We start from the raw sequence: 22,255 nt of genomic DNA, 5'->3' as shown, positions 1-22,255 counted from the left end.
CCCAAACTCATTTGCACCAGTGGTTCACTGACCTGGGGAAATGTCACCCACTATGCAACAGCATCATGGTTATTAGTACCATTATTTGTTAAAAGTCCTCTGAAGGCAACTTACTTGACATATTTTTATTATTATTTTACTTTGGGCATCTTCCAGTTATATGCAAAGATCAAAACTAGGCAGTTTCCATTTTAAAGACTGGCACCTTTTATATGGCCATGGGCGCTGCTGGGTGGCGGTAGACGATTATAACGTGTATTCATTTAGACTGAAATCATACACTTAAAAAAAAATCTTCCATATTTCAAGTGTTTTTATTCTGAGCAGTATGTACAAAAAAAATAATGCCAGATGTGTCTTATTCTGTATCGTTCAGCACTCTGCACAGGCTCTCAGTCTCTGATTTGATCAACTTTTACAGATTTAACAGACCCCTAAATTCACCATACGGTAGAGGCTTCCTTCTTGCTCTCACTGGAAATCGAGCCACAAGGGGGTTGTGCCTTGTCAGACCTCGTTGAGGAACTCCAGATTGAGATACGCCGGGATGTGGATTGAGTCCATGGTCAGCGAGGACGGGTTGAATGGAAACAAAACAGGAAACATGTGCTTGGAGTCTAACAGCAGCTGCTGAGGGTCATTCCGCTCTTGTAGCTGTGCCTGTTGGGAAGGGTAAGACCACGTGAAAGACCACCTAAAAATAGCCAGTTTAGGGGAACTCACTAAAGTGAATTAGCATGTATCATGGAAATATTTGTTAAGACAATTAGGTTGGGCTTTGGGAGAACATTGCCTCCCTGTCCCTGTGGTATTTGGCAGGGAGAGGAGCCCTGTTTTCAGCTTGTTGGAGTGCAGATGACCTTAAGCTCTCCCCAAATTCTGGCAGTCTTTAAAAAAAAAAAAAAATTTCCATCTAAGAGAGAATGGAAAAATACATTTCAGGTGAAATCATATGAGAAGTACTGTATGAGGGGGTTAAGACTGTGGGCTCTGGAGGCAGGCAGCCTGAGCTCTGATCTGGCATCACCCTGGGCAAATTCCTGAACCTAATCTATGCCTGTTTCCTCATCTGTAAACTGGAATGGGGAGAGTGACATCACACAAAATGGCATATTGGGAAGCACTGGGGCTCAGTCCCTCCATTGAAGCAGCCACTGAGCTGGAAAAAGCAACCGCTATCAAATATCCTGGAATGCTGGAACCTGACTAGACACTTAGGACAAGCAGGAAAGTGCCTGATGAAGGGGGAGACTGCTGATCTCTGCTGAGGGAGCAGGTGTGAACCAGCCACTCTTCCCCAGTCTCTAGCCCCTGTGCAGCTGGAGGGACAGAGGCCCACACCCCTGGAGAAGCTGGCCGGTACAGTAGGGAAGGCAGTGGGACCTTGTCCTCCACAGATCTGGGTTCATGCACCTGTTGGTCTGGCATTCCCGGATGGACTGGCACATGCCTGCCTTGATTTCAGCTTCTCTTGGGATACTGTGACTTCCTCCAGTGGCATCAATTGGAAGATTTAAAGGGACACAGCCCCTCCCCTTTCCCCCTCTATTTGGAGCCAGACGTTTTAGGAAAAGTATAACAACTGGAATGAAGCTTTTCAGTTCACTAAAGGGGTTCAACAGCCGCCTTGAGCAGGCAGAAGAAATGGTCAGTGAACATGAAGACAAGGCAATTGAAATTATCCAGTTTGAGGAACAGAAAGGGAAAAAAAATGAATAAAAGTGAACAGAACCTGAGGGACCTGTGGGACGTCATAAAGCATACCAACATATACCTCACCGTCCCAGAATGAGAGAGAAAGGGACAGCAAAAATACTTGAAGTAATGGCCAAAAACATCCCAAATCTTAGGAAAGACATACGCCCACCCCCTCCCCAAGACTCTCAAGAAACTCCAAGCAGAATAAAAGAGACCCAAGTAGGATCAAAAACATTCACACCGAGACACGTTACGTCAAATTATCAAAGCCCAAGAACAAAGAGGGACTCTTAAAAACAGCGAGAGAGAAAAGACTCCTCACATACAAGGTATCCTCAAGATTACAAACAGATTTCTCCTCAGAAACCATGGAGGCCAGAAGGCTGTGGGGTAACCTATATAAAGTCCTGAAAGAAACTCTTTTTTTTTTTAAGATTTTATTTATTTATTCGACAGAGATAGAGACAGCCAGCGAGAGAGGGAACACAAGCAGGGGGAGTGGGAGAGGAAGAAGCAGGCTCCCAGCGGAGGAGCCTGATGTGGGGCTCGATCCCATAACGCCGGGATCACGCCCTGAGCCGAAGGCAGATGCTTAATGGCTGTGCCACCCAGGTGCCCCCTGAAAGAAACTCTTAACCAAAAACTATATCCAGCAAAACTGTCTTTCCAGAATGAAGGAGAAATTAAGTCACTTCCAGATAAATGGAAGCAGAGGAAACAAAAGAAAGTCCTGCAGGCTGACACGGAAGGACACCGGAAGCCGTAGAAGAAATAAACAACATAGGTAAATGGGAAGGCCAGCATTGTACTTTTGGCTTGTAACTCCTTCTTACACAATTTATACAGATGCCGAAAACAATTATGCGTTTCTGTTCATGGGACCATCATGTACAGCAGATGTGACAGTGGCAATATAAAGGCAGGGAGAGGGATGGAGGTACGCAGCAGCAGAACACATGTACGACTGAAACTAAGTTGGGATCATTTAAACTTGGTGGTTCCAAGTTTAAGATTTAGTTGTGATCAGCAGGGTGACCACTAAGAACGAAAAAATATACAGAAAAGGAAAGTAGGGAATCAAAATGGTACACTACAAAAACTAAATACACATAAAGGCAGTAATGAGGAAGACAAAACAGAAGGCATACAGAAAACGAGCAGCTCCCTAGCAGAAGTGAGTCCTGTGTTGGCCCCTGGCCCCTGTGTTCTTTACAATATGCCCCTTTGTTCCCTCTCCTCGTTCACATCCTGTTGACCTCTGAACCACTAACCCAGGTGGAGCCATCCTTACACAAAGGCCCGGGAGACTAGTTAACGATGCATGCCGCCAGGAGGAAAATCCTCACATCCAAATCTCGTAAAACCACAGGTCATCTCCTACTGGCTTAAGCCATCAAAACTTTTTTCGTTAGGAAAACTCACCACCATTGCTTTAGGCAGTGACAACATTTTGGTATGTTGTAACTTTCCAGACATTTCATCATTTTCCTGTTTCAGCCAAGACCGAGAGATCTTATCTGTTGAACTCATCCAGTACCTGCATGTTACAGGCCACCGTCATTCATAGCCCCTCCGTGTTTCTAAAGCCTTCGAGAGGGGCTGAGGCCAGTAAATAACGCAGGAGCATTTGAAAAGTGCTGGGAAACAGGTTTTTAGAACAAAATCAGTGCGAGCATAGGATTGTCAATTGATTCTACAGTGGGGGTGGGATGCATAAAGGTGAACCTGGATAATGAATGGAAAACACTTTAAATTTCCATTTGTCAATTTAAAAACCTCCGTGTGTTTGGTATCACATGAAAGGTAGGCCAAAATTTTATGTATGTATGTAGGTATGAATGTATGAATGTATGTATGTATTTATTGAGAGGGAGGGAATTGTGCAAATGAGTGGGGGGAGGGGCAGAAGGAGAGGGAGAGAATCTCAAGCAGACTGAGTGCTGAGCACAGAGCCCTATGTGGGACTCGAACTCGTGACCCTGAGACCATGACCTGAGCTGAAATCAAGAATTAGATACCCAACCGACTGAGCCACCCACACGCCCTGGGCCAAAATTTTAATTTGTTTTATTATTTTTTTTTTTTTAAGATTCCACTTATCTATTTGAGAGAGAGATTGAGAGCACAGAGAGAGAAGCAGACTCCCCGCTGAGCAGAGAGCCCGATGTGGGGCTCAATCCCAGGACCCCGAGATCTGAGCTGAAGGCAGATGCTCAACCTACTGAGCCACCCAGGTGCCCCCCAGGCCAAAATTTTAAAGCAATTTTAACAGTTTGAAAAAGTAGCTTGAAATGGGAAAAGTTTAGCAGAAGCAAGGACATTCAGAGACAAATAAGCAACCACTGTTACTAATTCAAGATACCAAATGGCGGCTCAGATGCGACCCTGGCAGAACGGCCTCTCTAGGATCACTGAAGTTCAACGGTCAGCTAGCTCTCGGCTTGGCTGAATTTATTAGTACGGACCTGGTCACATGGCCTATGAAGGTGCACATAAAATGTGAAAGGGAAAAAGGCTCTTCGAATTGTTTCATAGCACTTGATGTCCTTCTAGTTCTCGACCTTTGGTAGATCAGTAGGCTCTATTCTTTAAAGGGTTTGAAGAAATTGTAAAGGATTGAGAGGAGGGTAGAAAAATGGAGAAAAGTTATATAATACCTATGTTATTTATAATTCAGCAGGAAGAGGTGCGTATACTTATTTAAAATTCACAAGGTAGTCATTTCATAGGAATTACCTATGAATCCTTTGGGGAGTTTAATAATCCCCTCAGATTTACATTTTTAAAGGTCAGCGCCTTCTGCCCTATCACCCAAATGGTGTGCTTTAACGAGCAAATGGTATTTACCCCACATAAGATCTGTTCAAGTACAGGAAGATGGCATGGATCCTTCCGCCCTTTCCCTCTGCGTATCCTCTAATTGAACATAAAACTACACCTGGCAAAAATAAAAACCAAAAATGTTGATAGTGTCGCCAGCCACTGAAACTGGCCGAAGAGGACTCCGAACCTGACTCGGGATCTTCAGAGGCTATCTCACTAACCTCTGCTACCTTTTTCCTCTGCCCTTAATTCAAAGCCAAAGTCTGATGTGGCAAAACTTCTTCGACCTTTGGCTTGACTTCCAGCTCTTCTTCTTAACGGTGCCACTGTCAACATATAAGCCGTTCCAGGTCTCCCTCTGACATGTGTGTGTCTTAGATATTTAAAACCAGATAAGACTTTCTGAACCTGCACTTTGGTTCGTGTCCATTATCAGCACTCCACAAAAATCCATGGGGAGTCAAGAGAGCGCAGTGGCTTCTCTTTTGTCATCAAGAGTCTTCCTCCACTTTCAGGAGCTGCCTGTAGCCATGTCCTAACTGGATCCTATCAGCACCCCCCCCTTCCTGAGGGATCTCCGTCGGTCAATCTCTGCTCTCCCTGTGCAGAGAACAGCCTTCCATCTGACCTGGCATCCTTCCCTTGACCTCCAGCCTCTGGTTTCTACCTAGACACAATGCTGAAAAGTTCATTTACTCTTTCCCATAGCTGACGTTCTCGACGTCTGGATCTCTACATGGCAATGACGGAAGGTGCTCGGAATAAAATCCCAAGCATACCTCGAAGGGAATGGCTTCTCATACCCCACGTGCTCTCAAGGTTCTTGAGTGTCTTTTTGATAAGCCCTTATTTTAATTTCCCTTTTCCTGACTCCCCTGATCACCTTCCTCCATTTCTTTTTATCCTGGTTTCGTATGTTGGGATCACACCTCACTGGCTAAAGAGGCTTAGATGTTTGAGAAGTTGTATCTCAAGATGTCCCCACAGAGTAATGGGAGACAAGGGCGCCAGCTGAGTCATCTTCATGTGATTCGTTATGCGGACGCTGTCAGCTACAGTCACGCATAAAACCCAGGCATTCTACCATTGCTACACCATTTGGGGTGTGAAAAATTTCCTTACATGTTGTTTTTTTTTTTTTTTTTTAAAGATTTTATTTATTTATTCGACAGAGATAGAGACGGCCAGCGAGAGAGGGAACACAAGCAGGGGGAGTGGGAGAGGAAGAAGCAGGCTCACAGCAGAGGAGCCTGATGTGGGGCTCGATCCCAGGACTCCAGGATCACGCCCTGAGCCGAAGGCAGACGCTTAACCGCTGTGCCACCCAGGCGCCCCAACATGTTGTTTTAACACTACAGTGAACTCCTGCAAGGTGTCCCAATTAATAGGGGACATTCATGATCAATTAAATAAGATCAAGATATCCACTGATCTATTTGACAAATTTGGTAACTGGGGATCTTACTTAAGGGATGTGATCATAATTTTGAACCTAACTTGTTTGGGGTTGATGCTTTTGCACGTGCTGATGCATGTACCGTTCGTTGGCCATCATGACCCCCTGGAGCCATACCGCAAGCCCCTGGGCCGACCCCTGGATAGATTCTAACTGCCACAGCCCGCCGCCCCATTTGGGGGGGGCTATGAGATCGGGCTCACAGAAATCCCAAAAATGTGGAGATGGGGGGAAACCAGAGATAAGGGGACAAATCAGACCACCCTGCCCTAGGCATGTGGGGTGGGTGTCTTTATGATAATCACCTGTGACCAACAAAGAATAACAGGACCCTAAAAAGGAAGTAAGCCATTGAAGGTGTTATCAACAGAGGTGTTAAAAGGATTTAAGTTCCCTGGTTAGCTTTCTATAAAAGACCAACAACCCTCAATGGCAACCCTGTTGGGACCCCTCCCACTCTAGAGAGCTTTCTGTATCTTCACTTAATAAACTTCTATCGCTTTACTCAAAAAAAAAAAAAAAAAAAAAAAAAGTTTAGGCATTCAACCCAAATCACCTAGGGCTCAGCTTTAGGAAGCTCATCTTTAAGAAGAAAAAAAAGAAAGAAAAGAAAATCCCATCATCTCAAGACAGATTTAAGTCATCATTTCCCTAATATATTTTCTTTCAAGCATATTCCTAAGGGCAAATATTATGAGTCTTAGAGACAAGATTGAAGAGCTTAAATTGTTCTTTTAAAATGATATTTCTTAGCTTAGTTCATGGGTGGGGTTGACATTCTGCTTACTTTGTTAATTCCACTTGGTGCTATAATTCAGTGACGTGGTAGTGGCAAATAATACTTAGACTACATGTAAAAGTTCAGTCTGTTGTGTATGTAGGTAAGTTATTCATGGGTGATATAGTTAGTATTTACCTAAAGGAAAAGCCTTAGAACGTAGGGTCTTTTGGCTTAGAATATAACCAGTGATTTATTAATACAGAGAAGCAAAGTTAAACTCTAAACTTCAATTTCCTTTATTAGTTTCAGATGAGGGCTTTATAAAATTGCTATTAGTTTTGGACCAGGACTTTATAAAATTGATTAATATTTTAAAACTCACCTGGATTGTTCGTATAAAGGCCACAGTTACCCGTTCTTCAAATTCATTCAGGGGAGTATAAAGGTTTAAAATCTTGACAATCTGTTGGAATAAAAACAAAAGCTTAGCACAGAGCTAAAGGAACGTAAGACAACTTTTGGATTTCAAAGAATATAAGACATTGGCACAAGAGTACACTCTTCTTCAGACAGAACCCCTAACTTGGAGCTGGAGTGACGTGGAGGAGGGAGCCTACAATTAGTAAACTACAGACCAGACGCTTCGTCTGCTAGACCTGAGCCCTCTCACTGCACTCGTGTCTCCTACATCCCTACCTGCCCCGATAATGATTCCAAGAAACTGTGGCCTGAAATCCCTCAGCCTCTTATCTACTAGTAATTCAAAGGTTTCTTAAAGAGTACTGGAGATCTTACCTTAGATAATAAAAGTGTTGTCTGACCGTGCCTCCCAACCCCCAAATCACTTATAAAAGGAACAATTTTTCCTAATTGAACAGTGGATAATCTCCTGTCTGCCTACCAATTGTTTGGTGAAAGTAGCCTGCCCAAATGCAAAGCAATGCCAGTTGAATTCTAGAAGTAAACTTCGGAAAGCAAAATATATTTAAAAGGGGGATAAAGTATGAAAACTTCCAGTACATTTATAGAAAGCAGCAGTTCTCTGAAGAGTTTGGCATTTCATCCTTTAGTAGTTAGTGGGGGAGGTAAGGAAAGGTATATTTACAATACTGAGTTTGGATTTTGTTCTTTTATGCATGATTTAACTTGGAAAGTCTGATTTCCTTGTGCTGGTCTCATTTTGTGAGGCCGCTTTGTGTTGGCCCATTTCTAAATAGGCACACTCACGATAGAGGGCAAGTCGTCTGTGTGTGGACAGGATTTATCTCTTGATAGACTGGTAACATCTCTGCAGCAGAGTCCTAGCATAGATACAATTTGGCTGGGGGAGGGCAGGGAGGAAGAGCACATTCTAATGCCTCTAGGTTCTTAATGACCGTTTAAAACAACGTCAATGGATTCTAAGTGAAAACGTGGCCATAATGAAAGTATAGTTGTAAAGAAAGTGATTTATTTAATGCCAAAGGCATGATGCTGCCCATTTCTGAACAAAATTTAAAACTTCTAGTTAGAAACATTCCAGAATTCATTGTGTTTAAAAAAATGTTTTTACCTTAAAAAACCAACCAACCAGGTGTGCCTGGGTAGCTTAGTCGGTTAAACGTTCGACTCTTGGTTTGATCTCAGGGTCGTGAGGTCGAGCCCCATGTGGGCTCCGCGCTGGGCATGGATCGTGTTTCAGATTCTCTCTCCCCCTCTGCCTCTGCCCTTTCCCCTCCCCCTAACAAAAACAAACATACATTTTTATCTGAGCTTAATGTTTTGTGGGTTTACTACCTTATATTTCTATGTGAGCAAGAGGGCCCAGAAAGTTATGGGGGGACTGGTGTGGCATCTTGTTCCACAGACCAAGGCGGTCTTCAGTTCACCCATGAACACTCCGTCTGCGACAGCTTCTGTTGTGTCATTAGGGGGCCACGAAGGCTGTGTGTGCACCCCACACGCAGACAAGCCGCCGGCGGGAACGGGCTTGGCCGGGAAGGCGGGCCTGCTGGCTGCCGGGGCCGTACCTGCTGCGTGCTAAGAGAGGTGCACAGGGAGCAGATGGCCTCCGCGTCCTCCGGGGTTTTCTTCTTCAACTGCAGGAGCTGGGCTGCTTGGATCAGGGGTTCCATGGTCTGGACGGCTCCGCTCTGCTGAAGGTTCCTTCCCCGAAGCCACTCTTCGAGTTGGCTTATGTTGTACCTTAGACACAGGTCAAAGCGAGCTGTGTTAGGCCAGGGCTCCTAACACACCGGGATGAGCACACCTGCTGTGCTCACGGTGCCACCCGCAGCAAACAGTGGCATCATTCTCTTCCCCCTCAGGAGCTCACGTGGAGCAAAAGCTTGAAAAGGACCTGGCGCTCAGGAACGCTGTGCTGGATGACTACGTTTAGTCACCCCGCGGGTGTTTAACATCAAGCAGAGATGGGGTACGCGGAGTGTCTGTGTAAGTTAATGGGAGAATGAGGCATTCGATCTGTTGAATCAAAGCAACTGATATTTAACACCCACAAACATATTTATACTTCGACACCTGCCTCTGTGAGTCTGTAAACTCACTGACGTTTCCTTCCGACCTACCCATGTTGTCTTAGGGTATGTAAAGATCTTTCAAGCTCTGAGCTAATTTGTTTACCAGATTACCCGTCTTGGTGTGGAATTCCACCAAAAAACGAAAGGGCGATGGAACTGTGTCTCACACGGACTGTGACAAGGACCATCAGTTAGGTCTGGACTTGACTGTCAGACAAAGGTCTCGGGCTCCGACTCCCGCCGCCGGGTGCAGGCCCCTCCAGCCACGTGGCTCGGGCCGGGCGCCCCTCCTACCTGAGCTGCATGCCGGTGCTCCAAGAGCAGGCGTCCTTCCGCAGGAGCAGGTTGTTGAGGGTCACGGCGTTGACCATGTAGAAGAGCTGCTTGAACACCTGCAGGATGATCTCAGGGTCCAGGCCCTGGTCGCGCATGACCGTGTGGAAGGAATTCATCTGGCGGATGACGGCTTCCAGGCAGTAGGAGTTGTCCCCGTCTACCATGCTGGAGGAGCGCTTCCGGTAGCCCGTTGGCTTCACGCCAGATAGACCCTGAATGCTCTCATTTTCCAACATGGCGGAGACTGAAAGAAAAGCATGATTGGAGAAGCTGGCATATTCCGCAGGGAAGGTCTATTTTTGGACCACTCAGATCATTTAGTGCTTTAGGCTCTGGCGATGACACCATCCACTGGTATACAATGGTGACGTGCTCAGAAATTCACAGCATTTAGCGTCGGATTTCTAATGTGTTGGTGTCTATATGGAATAAGGTTTCCATATAGAAATCCTGGGCCAAATCTGTAGACCAAATTTGCACTTAAATTCATTAGTGATGGGACAAAGTGATGGCATGTACCAACTCAGTTCTGTACTGGTTTCTGTGCCAAGTCCAAAGTTTGAGAATTGAGCAACTTGGGTCTAGTCCCGGTCCACCCACTGACTTGGCCCTGGACCCTGAGATCATCCTACTAATGTTCAAACAGTTGTTGTTTTGTTTTGTTTTTTTAAGACTTTATTTATTTGACAGAGAGACAGCCAGCGAGAGAGGGAACACAAGCAGGGGGAGTGGGAGAGGAAGAAGCAGGCTCCTAGCCGAGGAGCCTGATGTGGGGCTCGATCCCATAATGCCAGGATCACGCCCTGAGCCAAAGGCAGACACTTAACAACTGTGCCACCAAGGCGCCCCCAAACAGCTCTTTTCCATGAACCACTGACCATATAAATCTTAGGTTAGCTGGTCTTGTTACACTTATTAAACAATTTTAACTATGTGCCTGGGGCTTTATGCTCAGTATTTCTTTCCATCTCCCAACAACCCATTTCCTGATGAGGAAACTGTGGCATTCGGAAGTTAAATTACTTGCCCAAAGTCACAACGCTAGGAGTTGGCAGGGGCCAGGATATGAACCCAGGGGGTCCAACTTCAGAACTGATGCTCTTTGCCATCACATTCTTCGGAGTCATGAAGTATCCCCAGTGCTCCCCGCGCCTGGTGCGTCCTAAGAAGCCTCTCAGGAGTCAGAACATGGAATGAACCTTACCCTAGATGATAGATTTCTGGACAGCAACGGAGCACTCTGCCCGACCGGATCACCTGTAACCTATTTGTGTTGTAAGAACCCAAGGGGAAGCTCACAACACAGGCACAGGGGACAATTTCCTCCCCAGCCTTCACGGAGCATCCCGAGTGATGCGTGTATGTGTGTGTGTGTGTGTGATTTTTAACTTAAAAACAGCGGCTCTTATGTTTCAATTCTGATTTCGTGCTAAGTGTCCAAGTATACTGCTTTGGACAGAGTGTTCAATAAATACTTATTGCATAAGTACTTGCTACTGTGTTCCTTCATGTGCACGTGCTTAATGCTTTTTTTTTCCTGAATAAAGTGTACGTATGGGTATGAGGATTATATTTTTTCACTGTATGTGCATTTATACCTTTTGAATTTATGTTTGTTACCCATGGAAGATTCCATAGCTCTTTCTGAGAACACACCTCCTCACGGCCTTCAGTGGGAAGGTTCTGGTTTTCTGGAGGCCACACCTAAGATATTGGCTTCCTTGAAAGCGGGCCGTGTTCACCATCGCTTCTGACCCTACAATGAGTGCTGGAGATCTCCTGCCGCCAGCTTACCTATCATAGGCTGCAACACGCCCTCGGCGATTTTAATGAGTTGCTGGTAGATCTGAATGGAAAGGTCACTCAGCACCTGACGGTATTCGGTGAGGTCAAAGTTCTTAAGACAGTGCTCATTCTGCTTGGCAGTATTCTGCGTCATGAAGCCCTGCAGAGAGAGAGGGTGCTTTACGGAGGCTCAGCGGTCTGCCGGGCTCAGCAGGACTTCCGGGCCTCTGTCACGTTCATGACACCCTGTCTGTGGGGCTTCACCACGCTCTGTTAATATGATGTTCCACCAGAGCCTGTCAGTTCCTAGAGGCCTCAGTGTCGGCCCTTGAATTGGAAGGCAGAGCAAAAACTCAGCATGATAGAAAAGCTGGAGCTGCTAAATCATTCAGTCCACATCACGAGGCGGTGATTTCCCTGCAGCAGCAAGCCCAGGTTGGTAGCAGGTTCAGGGACAGAGGGATCCATCCTGATTCTCTGTCCAATTCTTCTCCTAACAGACCAGGTTACTTTACAATGTGAAATATACAGCCACTGAAGGAGCAGGACCTTAGGTCAGATTAGGATTTAACAATGAGAAATTCTACATGGATTCTATTGTTGGGTATCAGAATTAATAGATTAACGGAAATGATTTCACAGCTACGGCCCCATGTCCTCTTAGCTTTCTATACTAACAAGAGGAAATAACGTTAAGAGAACTGCTAATATCGAAAGGATTCATGTGACCAACGTCCCTTTGTATTCAGGCCAAGGTAAACCAAGAGCAGCCAAAAAGATCAGTGTCTTCAAAAGAGTGGCCATTCCCAGCAAAGCCTCTCAAACCAGGTCACATTGCCAAGCATTTTTTAAAATAAAAACTAAAAAGCAGGTGAAAGAGGGAATCGCTGTGACAGCTAAGATACATATTTTCCTCCCTCTTTATTTAGACTACACAGACCTGGCTATACTGGGCTTTGGGTCTTAAGCCCCCCACTATGTTTACTCTCAATAAAAGCAAAAAAGGAAGGGGAGAAAGGAAAAGTCAAGGCAACTCCCCAGGGGCCCGGGAGTGGTGTCTGGGGTGAGGTGGGATTCTTACTGGAGAAACCAGATTGAGGACATGCCCTGTGTCACCGAGCTACTGGGCTAGAAGCAGAGTGTGGGCATGGTTCTTTCAGGGACCGGTGTTGGGAATGGTGGGTTCCAGACGAAGCTGGGCCCTCGAGGTCCAGAGTAGAATATGACATAATGCAGTCAGTTGGGCTGCAGGTCGAGTAACCAAATTTGGTTAGAAGTATGAAGCCAGGCCTTGAGGTCCAGGGGTACAAAGATAGTCTGATCATGCTGTGCCTCTTCTCGATGGTAGCCTTAAAACGGACAAACTACTTGGTTGGCTTAGGAGACAGACTTCATGCATCAGACAACCGACCGAGCTTTCTTTGGGCTCTTCCAGGGCTGCTTCCAAAATTTAAGGTCACAAGGATCTCCCTGGAGAGTCCCAGGGGCTCTTGGATAAAGGATGGCTTATGTAAACTCATTTCCCCCACCAACTCTACTTACTTGATTCTGGGTACTTTCCAGGGCTCCTGGGATTGTCCTGTGGCCTGCCTACCCCTGCGTCTAGCTACCAGGTAGAGGCAGGCGTGCCCAGAGCCCGAGGTCCCAGAGGGCCCTCCACAGACCTTACAGCCTCTCCTCCGGGTAGAACCACATTTGGACAGAGCAGGGCTGCCTTCCACGACACCCCCGATCTCGGAGCGGAGATCTGCCCTGAACACACATGGCTGTGTCCAAGGAAATGAGGATCTGACGGAGGCTTTGGGGTAGTTTAATGGCTTTTAAGAGCCCTTTAGGAGCTGGGCTTATCTTAGCACTCACCTCATCCCCACTATACTGCTTCAAACAATGAAGGAGACGGCAGGTGTTGGATAACCAGAAGGACGTCATCTCGAAGTCCTCATTGTGCTTCTGTGAAAAGAAACACGTTCCTCGTTATGAGTAGTGGCTCCCATCTGGTTAAATGCTCACCTGGCACCTCTCGTTCCGGTTTCCAAAATTACGCAGCATGCCCCAAGCAGGCATGATGGCCCGTCATGAAAAGGAGATCCACGGTCAAGGGGCTGCGTTAGCATTCCCCCGCTACTGGGGAGGGCACAGAGACCCCCCCCACCACCCGGTTCCCAGCCGTATGCTAACCCCTGGGCAGCTGGCCCTGGCAGACTCTGAACTGTCAGTGATCCAACCTAAGAGACAGGAAGAGCATGACAGTGAAATATTCTGGTACCCATTTATCTAGAGATCAGACGTCCCGTGGTTTCAACCCTCTGGAAAATGACTATAAACCGTAACTTGGTGAAAAAGGCTGCAGCACAGCCCGAAGAGCTACGGCACGGTTTCCATCCTAAGGCCAATGACGGCCCGGAGCTCATCTTGTCAGCCCAAACTGCCCCCTGTTCAAATGTCAGAGGTGGGAGCTTCGATGACAATAAAACAAGGGGGTCGAACAGAAAGCGACAGATAGGGCTGGGCCTGCTAGCAGAGCCCGGTGATTAGGGAAGGTTTTCCTGAGGCAGTGACCTCTCAAGTCAGCCCTCGATGCGCCCAGACTGGCACAAGCCCCCAGACAGAGCTCGTGTTAGGGCTCGAGGCAGGAGACTCAGACCTGAAAGTCAGCTCATGTCTGTTTGGGGCCAGGAGCGGGTAAAACTGGGCAGGAGGTGCAATTACTGAGACAAAGCTGGCATGAAGCTAGAAGCCAGAGGCTGGTGTGACACGCCCCCAGAAGGGAGAGGAGGGCAGGTGACAGAGGTCTGGACTCAGTGCTTTTGAGGACGGCTTGCATGCCCAAGTGGCAGTGCGTGTGAGGATGGACAGCGGTCTCTGAGAGCAATGCCACTTGGGGCTTGGGCCTGGGAGGAGGAATAAATATAAATCTCTCTTCCGGAGGGCGGATCTCCCTCAAAAATCTGACCTCTCACCATAGCTTCTATGTGGCCCGGCCTCACTTCCCTGCGGGCCAGCCTCTTACTGCAGGGGCTGTCCCTACACTGGTAAGGGCCTCATCCCTTCAGCTGGAGTTGCTCCGGTGCCCTGGATGCAGCCCTGTCCCGGCCCGGGGCCTCCTCACTTTGGAAGCTGATAAATGTCGGCCCCCTTCCTCATGCCACCACACTGCCTGGGCGCAGGCAGCCAGCTCCTTGGAAAGGTCTGGGAGAAAGCTTATATTCAGGTGGTGTTCCTGAATGTCATTGCAGGACAGGGTCAGTCCTCCCTCAAGCACGGCACAATGTCCTCCTAGGTCAAGGCTTTTGAAAGCACCAGGGTTCCCTGGAGGTGGCAGGACGCAACACTGGATTTCCGAGCCTGAGCAGCCCAGTGCCACAGGCCAGCTGCGCTTCTAGCATTCTCCTTCAGAGCTGCAGAGGCAAGGAAGGCCTAGGCAGAGCCGAGCTACGCGCAGGTGTGGGCTTCCCTCCATCCACCGCCGACCACCGCCTGCGGCGCGGGGCACCTACCTTCAGGACTTTCTTGATGCCGTTGATGGTGGAGGTCAGCAAGGAGTGCACCTTGAGGTCGTCGTTGATGTAATCGGCGTGCCTGACGCACATGTAGAGGACGTAGGCAGGAAGGCAGGGCACGGCGCCCGCCAGCGTCTGCGGCTTCAGCTCTGACAGCCACAAGCAGGAGAGTTAGATTCTAGCCGATGCCTGGGGCTCTGACAAGCCTGCTCTGGTTTGTTTGTCTGTTTAAGATTTTCTTTACTTATTTGAGGGAGAGAGTGAACGAGAGTGCACACAAACTGGGGAAGAGGCAGAGGGAGAAGCAGACTCCTTGCTGAGCAGGGAGCCCGATGCGGGGCTCGATCCCAGGACCCTGAGATCATGACCTGAGCCAAATTCAGACGCTTAGACTGAGCCACCCAGGCGCCCCTGAAATACATATATTTTCAATATTTTCCTGAAGCTCCTGTAACAATAACCTCTCATGGGGGGGTGTGGAGGAGGAGTAGGGGAGAAGCTGCCCAGGATACACAGATACCTTCTGACCTCGAGCCCTGGTTTCAAGCTAGTTAAGAACTCCAAACTCACAAAAACACATTCATAATCGTTTGGACTAGAATAACAACGCAGGCTCCGAATGCCCTCTCCTTACGGCATGAAGGAAAAGAGCCCGCAGGTAGCTCCCTGCCCGGGTTTCCACACGGAGGGCCCCGCCCTTGGCACCGAGCAGGGGTGCGGGCCAGGGGGCAGGGAGGCGGCTCTGCAGCCAGCACGAGCCCGGGGCGGCCGGCCGTGCCCTGCTGCAGTGCTTCCAGCTGCCGGCACAACGGGCTCTTCGCGCTGACTGCAAGCGCGGCTTCCGGGAGAACGCGGCGAACCGCACGTTCCCAGAGACAGAGCCCATGGGCCGGGGCCCAGAAGGCCGCAGGGGACTTTAGCCTGCTTAACTGTCAGTCTGGAAACAATGTACTGGCACCAGCTGCCCAGACATCCCCAGAGCCAGGAACAGATCAAGGAGGCTGCTGAGTGGCCACAGCCACCCTCCTCCCCCACCCAGAGTGCCACGGCCTGATGCCGGTCTCCCCGACCTCTCCACTGACTGGTGGCCTGACCCACGTTGAGCCTGCAAACAGCCTGTCCCGTCTTGGAATGTCCTATCGGGATCTGAGTCCCGTTTCCCATAGACTCGCTTGGTCTGCCCAGCTAACCGTTAGCGTCTTGGGGACAGGGCCGATGGCTCTACACTTCTCTACCCTCCACAGCAAGTAGCCCGCCCTGGGGACCTAGGAGGAGGTCAAATAACGTCTTGGCATTCGTTTGCATGACGAGAGGGAAGGGGGCTTGGCGTGGCATGCAGGCAGCTTAGCGGGAGAGGGCCTCGTCAGGGGCGCCTGAGCAGGGACAGTGGGAGGGAGCCACCCGCCTGCTGGCACAAGCAGACTCATTAGCTTCTGACTCTAACGTTGGGAACTTTGAGTTTCGTTCACCAGAGATGAAAGGCTCATTCCTAGCAGCATTAGAGTAAGATGCAGCCTATTGAGGGAAGAGAGGACTCCGTCAAACTGCTGGACAACTCTAGGGGGATGAACCTTCATAAAAGAGCCAAAATACTCAGTTACGGAAAATACCCAAAGCAAAGAACGGAAGCAAAGTCTGCCCTAGGCTGGAGCACCCCTGCTTCTGCAGTGCTCGGCCCTCGGCAAGGTGCTCAGCCGGGTGGGACCTTGGCAAACTCACATTTCTCTAAAATAACGTTTACCTCTTAGTTGACCTTTCAGCGCCCCTGCAAAAGCGGCTTCAGAGTTGTCACATGGAGCAGGGTCTGAGGCTCTAGCATAGCACTTTCTCCTGTCATGTTTCCCATCTATTGTATTTCCCACATCCCCATTTTACAGAACATGTAAGGCTCCAAGTCGTGGAGCTCGTGGCTCGGGGGCCAGAGGACCAGGCTGCCCAAGAATCTTCTTTTTCATCCAGGAATCTCTCCTCCACACCTCCTACCCCTACCCTGCGGGCAGCTGCTGTACTGAGCCAGGAAAGGCAGGCATGGGGAAGCCAGACAGAGCTGGGGCTGGCGAGGAGAGCCGCTCATGCTGTCCCCACAGCATCACAGCATCAGCATCGCCTGGGAGCTGGTTAGAAAGGCAACCGTGTGAAGGGAGGGGGATGGAGGGCCGAGGATGGGTGGGAGGTGGGAGGTGGGGCAGGTGCGGGATGTAGAGTATGGGGAGGGTTATGTTGGGTTGGCAGTGGAGTTGGGGGAGGAGGGGAGCGGGGCTGGGATGACACAGAGGGTCCTGACCTGTCACCAGGTTCCGAATGAGAAGGGCCTCGTCTTCCTTGTGGTACTCCAGCATGCCCTGGAAGTCCTTCTCCTTCCGCTGGACAGTGACCTGCCTGTTGAGCTCATGGCGCCTCCGCTCACTCTGGGCCAGGGCCTGGGCAGCTGGGCGGGAAAGAGACAGGGAGCATGAGTAGAGACCTCCAGGCTGTAGGCCCGAGAGGTAGGGATGTCTTAGGTCAGTGGCATTTGTTTGGGTCTGGGGACCCAGCATCTGGGTTCTCTGAGCTACACCCCTTACGTGGTCAGCTCAGACCCCACTCCAAGTGCGACCCAAGGAACTTAGCACCAGGTACGGGGGTCCCCGCAGGAAAAGGGTAGGGAAGACACCCCACCAGGCAGGAAGACCAGAGAAAACCTGGGAAGGACATAAGGCACAACCCATCCTACCAGGCCACTGTGTCTTCCCACCCAGCTGTAAGAAACGGGGTTACCGTCTGTCTGCAAGGATGTCCTGGGCCCCAGCCAGGCCCGCCCAACCACGTTCCCTGTCTATGGCCACAGGGCAGCTGACGTGACAGCTGCAGGACAACGCCAGGTGTGCAAGGCCCAGGCACTGTCTCTGACCCGTGGACAGTGGAGCAGGATGGTACCAGCCGCAGAGCAGGAAACGGTCTCCAGCCCCCAGAGGCAGAGCAAGGAGCAGGGCTGCTAAATGCGGTCTTTGCAACAATGTAAGGAATTATTCAAGAGTGTTTTGGTGGCGTGGTTGGGGGTACAAAGGACTTGTCAACCCTCGCTCAGGACTTCCATTGGCCTGACACTACGGGGCAGGGTGGTGGGCATCTGCAGGGCTATCTCCTAGTGTGTCTGAGGGTCTGCTACGAACAGGGCACTGTTCTAAGCACGGCAGTGGATGAGACAGAGTATCCAACCACAGACCCACTAGTCCAGCTAAGGAGACGCATCTCTACATTTAATTGGAAACACGTATTACAGTGCAACTTGGCCCGGTGCCGAGCCCCCAGTGTGGAGCGTGGGTAGTGATGAGGCTGGACAAACAGACTGATGGAGCTCTCAAGGGAGGAGAAGGGCTGAAGGGTGGGCAGAACCTTAACAACCAGGTGGGAAGGAGCTGACCCACCCATCCACCAGGCGCCAGGTCATAGAAGGCTCTGGGTGGCACAGGAGAGGAGTGGGGAGAGCTGGAGAGGTGCAGCGGGACAGGGAGCGTTGCATTCCACAGGGAAAGAGGAGGTGACTGGACACAGCAGCAGGGGCACAGGTGGGGAACCTGGAGGGTCCTGTAGTCATGGGAGAGCTGGGGGGGGGAAGGGTGGGCAAATAATAGGTCTTCAAGACTGAACAAAAGAGAGAAGCCTGAAGCCTGAGTGACCAGGAATATGAGAACTCAAAGATAACTGAGAGACTCAGGGATAGAGAGGGGCTGAGCAGAACAGATAATCCTGGGGGCACCTGGGTGGCGCAGTCATTAAGCGTATGCCTTTGGCTCAGGGCGTGATCCCGGCGTTGTGGGATCGAGCCCCACATCAGGCTCCTCAGCTAAGAGCCTGCTTCTTCCTCTCCCACTCCCCCTGCTTGTGTTCCCTCTTTCGCTTGCTGTCTCTGTCAAATAAATAAATAAAATCTTAAAAAAAAAAAAAAAAAGGAACAGATAGCCCTGGCCTCCCAGAGCCACCTCCTATGCCCAGAGCAGCAGGCCAGAGCAGCAGGGGGACATAACCAGGTGATTAAACAAATGACAGCTGCATTGGGTGCTGCGTCCAGAAGTACTTGGTATTAGGACAGCGAGAGATGGACTCAAGCCCTGGGGACACAGCTCTTGAGATGAGAGTAAAAGGATGAGAGGGTGGGGATCCATGTGGTGGTGGGGGATCCAGGCAGTAAGGGTACCAAGGGAGGAGTCAATGCCAGGTGGCATGTGCCTAGAAGGGCTGGGGAGTGACAGATTTATAGCAAGGAGTCAGAGGCAGAAAACATTCTGGATGTTTCTAGAAGAAAATTTAAACCCGCCTGACCTTTCTGGGCCAGATTCCAGTTTGGAAATTTAATCACAGGATTGACCCCTCTCCTTCCTGATTACCCATCACATGGAATGAGCCCCGTGGTCGGGATCTGTGTGTTACTTGCATTTTTTCCACACCGAAAAGTTTGCCTCCCCGCTTTAAGCCCCTTGAGGGCAAGGCCACAGGGCCACTGTCTCAGTGTGGAGCTCAGAGTAAGCCCCCAAACGCCCGATGAATTTACATATCTTAGCCCAGATTCTGGCCAGTTGAGAATGTGTGAGCTCGTGGGGTCTGACTTAGCCTACCCCACGGCTGGACTGGGCACAGGTGCCCGAGAACGGGCGAAACAGGAAGAGTGTGCAGAGGGCAGCGGGCAGTCCGTTCCCTCCCCTCGCTCGTGACTGAGCGGACGCGCGCCTCACCGCGCGCAGACACACGCGCACACGCCTTACCTTCAAGGTCCTGGACCTTCTTCATGTAAATCTTCAGTTGTTTCTTGAGCTTCCTCTCATTCTTTTCCAGCTTTTCTACCAGTTCTTTGAGGTCCTAAAATCAGGAAGCAGCACTGTGAGACAGACGAGCCGGCCCTGGGGCCGGGCATGGCCCTGGGCGGCCACCAACCCCAGTCCTAAACCCTTGCTCACAGTGCTTTCTAGAGTCTCTGCTCCTGCTACAGGGCCGAGGACGCAAACGCCGCCCAGTCAGCTAAAGGCCATCGCTGGCCCCATCTCCGTCCAGAATGCGACTTCCCAGAGTGGGACCCGCTGGGCGACGGACGTCACTCACCAGGTTCTCGTTGGTCAGCCGGGAGATCTCCTGCTGGACACCGAACTCCACCTGGGCCTCTGGGGACAGGAGCAGCGTCTGGCAGAAGGTCTGCTGCTGCTTGTCCAGCTCCTCCTTCAGGGCCTCCACCTGCGCCTGCAGGCCCCCCACCTCCTCCTCGTGCTCGCGGCTCTGGGCCTGCAGCTGCGCCTCCAGCAACCTGCCGCGGGGCAAGGAGGGCAGGTGACGGCGGGCTCAGGTCGGGCCCTGCGTGAGGGGCCGCAGACAGACACGCGACGGGAGAGCAGCCAAGCACACAGCAGCAGCAACTGCACGAACCAACAGGGGAGGGACGCCGAGGGGGACAGATCGGCAAGCAGGCCAGCCTGTCCTGAGGAAGGGCACCTGGGGCCAAACGCGCACCCCTGCTCTGAGGCCTTTTTCCTGACACCCCCCCCCCCCCTTCCGTTCCTCGTCCCACACAGGCGATTGGTTTGGGATTGAGAGATCGTCCCCGTGTCAAAATGTCATCTGCAGAAATACATTTCTTACAGCTTCATTCACACAGAAGTACCCACGTCAGCCCAGACCTCGCAAGAGCCTCCTTGTGAAGACAAAAAACCCGAGGAGGCTGACCCGATGATAGCTGCATGTCTCCCCGCAGATTATCTGCACGTTTTAGAAAGGCGACACGTTAGCCCCTTCCTTTTTCCCTTCACCACCACTACCCCCACTTTATCTGTGGCCATAAATACACAATTTTTTTTTTCTAGTCGAAACGGAAATCAACTCTTGGTGAATGATCTCAGGGGAGGTTTATGATCAGCTGGTGTCGGGACCGGAAGCAGAAGACCTTGAGAAGATCTGGGGAAGGTTGGAGAGGAGTCTCAGAAGACTCGGAGTCCGACCGCGCCGCAGGCACTCCTGGGAGGCACCTGTTCCGGCCGTCACGAGAAGGCGAGGCACTAGCGAAGCATCCTAAGCAGCTTAGGATGTCCACTAACGTGGACTAGGTGCCGCCTTCTTGGGTTCAAGAGCAAATGCTCTGACTCAGGGTAGTGAACAATCACACGAAAGAAAGGTAGGAGTTTCTGGACGCAAGGTAGGTCAAAGCTGTCTGCCATGGTCCGCCTGCTTGAAAATTCACCACGCTCCCTCCCAGGATGCCAAGATGGTGACCAGAGCTTAGCAGAGTCACGAACCTGAACCTGGAAGTGCCTCAGAAACGCCAGTGAGAGTCCCCAGCAGCCCCAGAGATAGGAAGACATTTTTTTACAGTTCTGCTAGTTTGGCCACAAGAGAGGAGGGACCAAGTCTCCAAGGGAGCGAGAGGCGAGGAGTCTCTGCTGTCGACTCCCCCACTGATGCCCCATGTCGTCCGTAGCTCAGTCAGCTCCACGGTGGCACGGGGTGCAATGCCCGGCTCCCAGGGGCTTCTCGACAGATGCACACAAGTGAAGAAATGATGGAGGAATGACTGATTCACCCACTCGCCACAGGCAGCAGCATCAAGTGAAAGCACTAATAACGTGAGGATTGTGGAGAGGAGTTCTGTAATTAAATCAGCATTTTCGAGGACATAGGATCGAGAGCAACCCATCTTGGCTTCAATACATTAAAAGGATCTCCAGTAAGTTACGAACCTATCAAGAGCAAATAGACACCCCTAGGTTCTAGGGACTCACCCCAAGACTCGGTTCCTGATTTGTGCTGTGAGTTTGTGCTCACAGCTTGCTTACTCTGCACATAGACTGTAGTTGTGTGGCTTCGCCCAGAGTTCTGGGCAAGATCCAAGAACGCTCCTCTACCTGAGGCCACAGCCAGTGGCGGAGCTGGCTCTAAAAGCCAGGTCTCCTGATGCATAGGTCTACACTTTCAGATTCGTTAATGCAGTCATTTGCTTATTAAAAAAAAAAAAAAAATCCAACCTGCTGATAGCTGCAAGAAATCACCTGGTTTTACACATAGGTTCCCCAACTCCAATAAAACAAACTTCTCGATGGGGCAGAGCTCACTGAATAATAATTATAACAGAAATATCAGCTAATATCGATTCTGTGCTTACCACGTGTCAGGCACGTACAAGATGCTTCACCTGAGTTGACTCTACTCCTTATAATGACTCCACGAGGCAGCTCCCATTCTGATCCACAGAACAGCAAGGGAAGAGACAGAGGTCAACTTGCTCACAGGCAGGCGGGCCACGTTGCAACCCAGAGCCAGGACACACATGGCCTCAAGAACCCACTGATCTGGACTTTCTTTTCCCAAGAAGAGATTCCTGTTGCTGTGGGACCTCTAGCAGGGTCATCAGCAGGAATGCTTGGAGGTACTGTGTGTGAGGGCAGTGCCCCCCCCCCCCCCC

At 50.1% G+C, this 22,255-nt stretch overlaps 1 protein-coding gene across 1 annotated transcript in view; it reads right to left on the bottom strand.

The window, feature by feature from the left end:
• Positions 1-298: 298 nt before the first annotated feature.
• The window catches only part of MYO5B (myosin VB), a 118,704-nt gene continuing 96,747 nt past the window's right edge, over positions 299-22,255 (bottom strand). The window contains exons 21-30 of the mRNA XM_040632520.1: positions 19,912-20,110; positions 19,578-19,671; positions 17,120-17,263; positions 14,833-14,984; positions 13,196-13,285; positions 11,345-11,495; positions 9,509-9,794; positions 8,708-8,882; positions 7,081-7,161; positions 299-660 (exon numbers count right to left, since the gene is read on the bottom strand). Coding sequence (XP_040488454.1) covers positions 508-660; positions 7,081-7,161; positions 8,708-8,882; positions 9,509-9,794; positions 11,345-11,495; positions 13,196-13,285; positions 14,833-14,984; positions 17,120-17,263; positions 19,578-19,671; positions 19,912-20,110 — 1,525 coding nt within the window. The 3' untranslated portion in view covers positions 299-507. The remainder of the gene's footprint in view (positions 661-7,080; positions 7,162-8,707; positions 8,883-9,508; positions 9,795-11,344; positions 11,496-13,195; positions 13,286-14,832; positions 14,985-17,119; positions 17,264-19,577; positions 19,672-19,911; positions 20,111-22,255) is intronic.

Source organism: Ursus maritimus, unplaced genomic scaffold, assembly GCF_017311325.1.
Source record: "Ursus maritimus isolate PB19 unplaced genomic scaffold, ASM1731132v1 scaffold_18, whole genome shotgun sequence".
Lineage (NCBI taxonomy): Eukaryota > Metazoa > Chordata > Mammalia > Carnivora > Ursidae > Ursus > Ursus maritimus.
The sequence above is the reverse complement of the archived record's forward strand: the minus strand, read 5'-3'. Positions and strand labels throughout refer to the sequence as shown.